We start from the raw sequence: 3,474 nt of genomic DNA, 5'->3' as shown, positions 1-3,474 counted from the left end.
TTAGTGTATCCATAGTGGCGCAGAGACTAGCTCGGCGAGCTGCGTGGTCTTTGGGGAGGCGGAGGAAAATTCGAGGGAGCTTCTCCAGTTGCGGTGACTTGTGAGGGGTGTTGTGTGGTTTTGGCTGAGTCTTGGGGGTGTTAGATGGGGTTCTAGCAGCTTCAGCATAGCCCCTGTGCACAGAAGGAAAGGGCCGGTGGTTCTCTTCCCCTTTGGTAGTGTCTCCAGTGCAAACATTCTAAATGAAAGTTTTAGACATACGCCAAAGGACATTATATAGCCCCTAAAATGGCAACCTATAACCAAACCTTGTACATAAGAATACCAATAGAAGGACTACTGTAGAGCAAAGTTGGCACTGAAATCCCAGCAGTTTTTGGTTTATGGTCAATAAAATCCATTCGGGGCTGTCAGAACCATTGCCTTTAAAGTTATGGTTCTACTATCTCATCTTAGAAAGCAATCTATCAATAGTGTTTGAAGTAGCTGCCGCTTTTGCCTTTTCTGCTCTAGATAGGACATCATCTCCATTGGAATATGCGACTTGAGCTTCCTCAATACTGCTTATCAGTCTTTGGAAGTTGAATGTCAGATGCATTCCACGGGCTCTTTTCTCACGGTCGGACCGTCTATCCTTCCATTCAGTTTCAGTTAAGATATGATCCGCAAACTTTTTTGCCTCCTCGGCCAGGACCCCCCAATTCTTTGGTGCAAAATCAGGGTGTACAAAGTCTGGAAAATTTGCGTAGAACCACAATCTTTCTTCGTCAGCTAAACTCCTGGGCGCATTGTACGCTTGCAGGGACCTTGTTTCAAGTTCAGCGTCTGCTAGAATGTTGCGAGGTGCGCCAGGGTCGAAAACAATATTGTAGCTGTTGTAGCCATCAATTTGTATAACATTGTGCAAGCGCCCCTCGCCCCCTGGATGCTTAGCAAGATAGGCTTCATCATTGAAAACAGTCTTGGTGTGAATGCGAGTTTGCGATTCCGGAGCCTGAAGAGGATGGTCGTAGAAGGGGTACAGTAGATTTCCGATTGTGCCAACATCATTCACAGGCTCATCCCAATTCTGCGTTAGGATAAACTGTCCCTTCTTAAATTTGAACAACTCGTTGAACAATCCATCTCCTATAAGATAACGTATTGCCATCCATAGTAGAAGTTGGCAGAACATGCCACAGTCAAGTGTAGTCGGACCTTGGAGCAATTCATTAAGGCCATGGCTTAAAGGCGCTTCGCCCTGGTAGCTTAACACATGACGAAATTCTTTGAGATCATTGGACCAGCTTGGAGGACATTGGTATCTGATATCGCGATCCCACACGGTGATGGGTTGTTGAGGATATATTTGGTTCCACAATTCGGTAAACGGGTTCGGATAATGTATCCCTTTCAATGTCTCGCCATAATATCTGACTCTGTCAGATCCGACTAGGTTGGCCAAACGTATTGCACCTTCGATGAAGGTGTCGATGTCCCACGTAGGAGAACCTTTTTTCAATTCCTCAAAGTAGGCCTGTAGATGGCTTGAAGCCGACCCGTTGTGCAGCTTCATCAACAAAGTCGCCCTATGTTCTTCGTCTTCCTTTGAAAGCCGCCCTAATATAAGAGATGGCCTTCTCTCCATTGTTGGCAAGTTTTGCGTATTTTCAAGACTTTCTGGCGTCGCTTTTTCTTCTGCGTTAGACAAGGTACAACGATACTAATATAGTTGTAACTCACAGTCATTTGTCTTGGTCGCATTTTCATGTATCGCAAACATGAACCGGTCGAGCTTGTCGACCGGTTGCTGGCCTCTCGTGGTTGCGTCTTTAGTAATGGATAAGTCCATATTGGCACTATGTTATCGAGGTGTCGTAATGGTGAAGCAGAAAATAGCGAGCTGGGAAGCAATCTTTATGAAAAGTCAGAACTTAAGTCATAGCGGCGAGTTATGAGAGTATACACAAAGTTAGGATCAGGCCTCTTGTTCGCATTTATAGGTGTTAGACAAACAAGCACAGGTCGCTTCTCTAAACCCCGCAACACACCAGAGCGCAAGTTAGTGGGCTTTTCGTGATGCAGCTTCTGCTGCCGTATTTTACAGGTTGACGGCCATCCAACCAAATATCCAAAAGGTACATAACCAGCAAAATCGAGTGAGCACTCAAGAACCCAAGGCGTTTAACCTGCAAATTGGAAAAATTTCGGTGGGTTTGGATGTGATGTATGTGGATCATACAGGAGCAAACCGGATTCGGAGCCGAACCCTCTCCCTCCTGAGCGTGTAATGTTAGGATGATAGGCCAACCATTCACCACACACCAAAAAGTTGCTAACAAGGTACTAAATCAAGAGCCCCATTTTGAGGGTGGGCTGAGATCTACGGTGGCCTCAACTGTAATCTGTAACAACTTATCGATGATTGCAGCGTTAGCTTCTCTCTTCCCTCATGTTGGTTATCCTTATCGGATAGTTACCTAGGTATGAAGTCCCATACAATAATTTTCGCGTTTACGTGGCTGTGGACAAGTTCGGCATAAATCCATTGGAGGGGATTGCAAGAGATCGCTTGGCCAGCTGGTTACACTCAGATGCAGCCGTTGGTTGGTTGGTTGATATCATTTACCCTGACCCCTCGCTCGAAAGCGATATGCAGGCTACCTCGACTATATATATCCGCGCGTACGTACATGTAGTGTGTTCCGCTTCCTGAAAACGAACTTAGAGCCTCGTCAAGGCCTGCCGTGGCCTAACTGCCGTTCCCATTGTTAGGCTGCCCTCGTGGCGCGCGACTCCAAAACCGCTGTGACGCCTCGGCGAAGTCCAAAACGGCCTTGACCGTCTTTGCCCTTGAGACGGTGTCTGGTTTACCTTTCTTACCTACGGTCGAGCCTCCCAGTAGACTCGAGACGCTACTGAGCGCGTCCCCTACTTCCCTCCGTAGCTCTCTTCGAATGTCCCTCAGATCTGGACAATCCACCAGCACATGGGTGACAGTTTCTTGTGCGCCGCACACGCACCGGTCGTCGTCGCGGAAGCGAAAGGCTTTCGCGTAGGTAGATAACCAACTGTGGCCTGTGCGTAGCTGTGTTAATAAGTACGCTCGGTTCCTGGGCAGGCTCCCATATAGCCTCCTCGTGTGAGTTGCTGGTAGGGTGCTGTCGATCTTTCGTAGGTGACCACCTTTGTTGGATGACCTCCATTCCTGCTCCCACTGATTAAGGATATTGCCGTGGAGGCGCGCGCTCTCCCTCGAGAGTAGTGGGCGGAAGGGGTGCGTCTTGCCTGGGCGTGCAGCATCCTTGGCCTGTTGATCTGCAGCGTCATTTCCAGGGTTATCGCAGTGCCCTGGCACCCATTGAAGGCGCAACGCGATTCCTTTTGTTTGGACCTCTGTGGCAGCCTGGAGGATCGCATGGATGATCCGCTGTCCAGATTTGATCGTCGGATTTTGAGTCGCCTGCAAGGCTGATCGGCTGTCGCACAGTATTG

General features: G+C 48.4%; 1 protein-coding gene across 1 annotated transcript; it reads right to left on the bottom strand.

The window, feature by feature from the left end:
- Positions 1-442: 442 nt before the first annotated feature.
- ACHE_10968S (uncharacterized protein) lies at positions 443-1,831 on the bottom strand (the record flags this gene model as incomplete). The annotated part of the gene is made up of 2 exons (XM_043285163.1): positions 443-1,668; positions 1,723-1,831. 2 exons carry the CDS (start codon positions 1,829-1,831, stop codon positions 443-445), a joined length of 1,335 nt encoding a protein of 444 aa, XP_043132088.1.
- Between the last annotated feature and the right edge of the window lie 1,643 nt (positions 1,832-3,474).

The sequence above is a fragment of the Aspergillus chevalieri genome, chromosome 1 (genome assembly GCF_016861735.1).
Source record: "Aspergillus chevalieri M1 DNA, chromosome 1, nearly complete sequence".
Lineage (NCBI taxonomy): Eukaryota > Fungi > Ascomycota > Eurotiomycetes > Eurotiales > Aspergillaceae > Aspergillus > Aspergillus chevalieri.
This window is presented reverse-complemented; position numbering and strand designations above follow the sequence as displayed.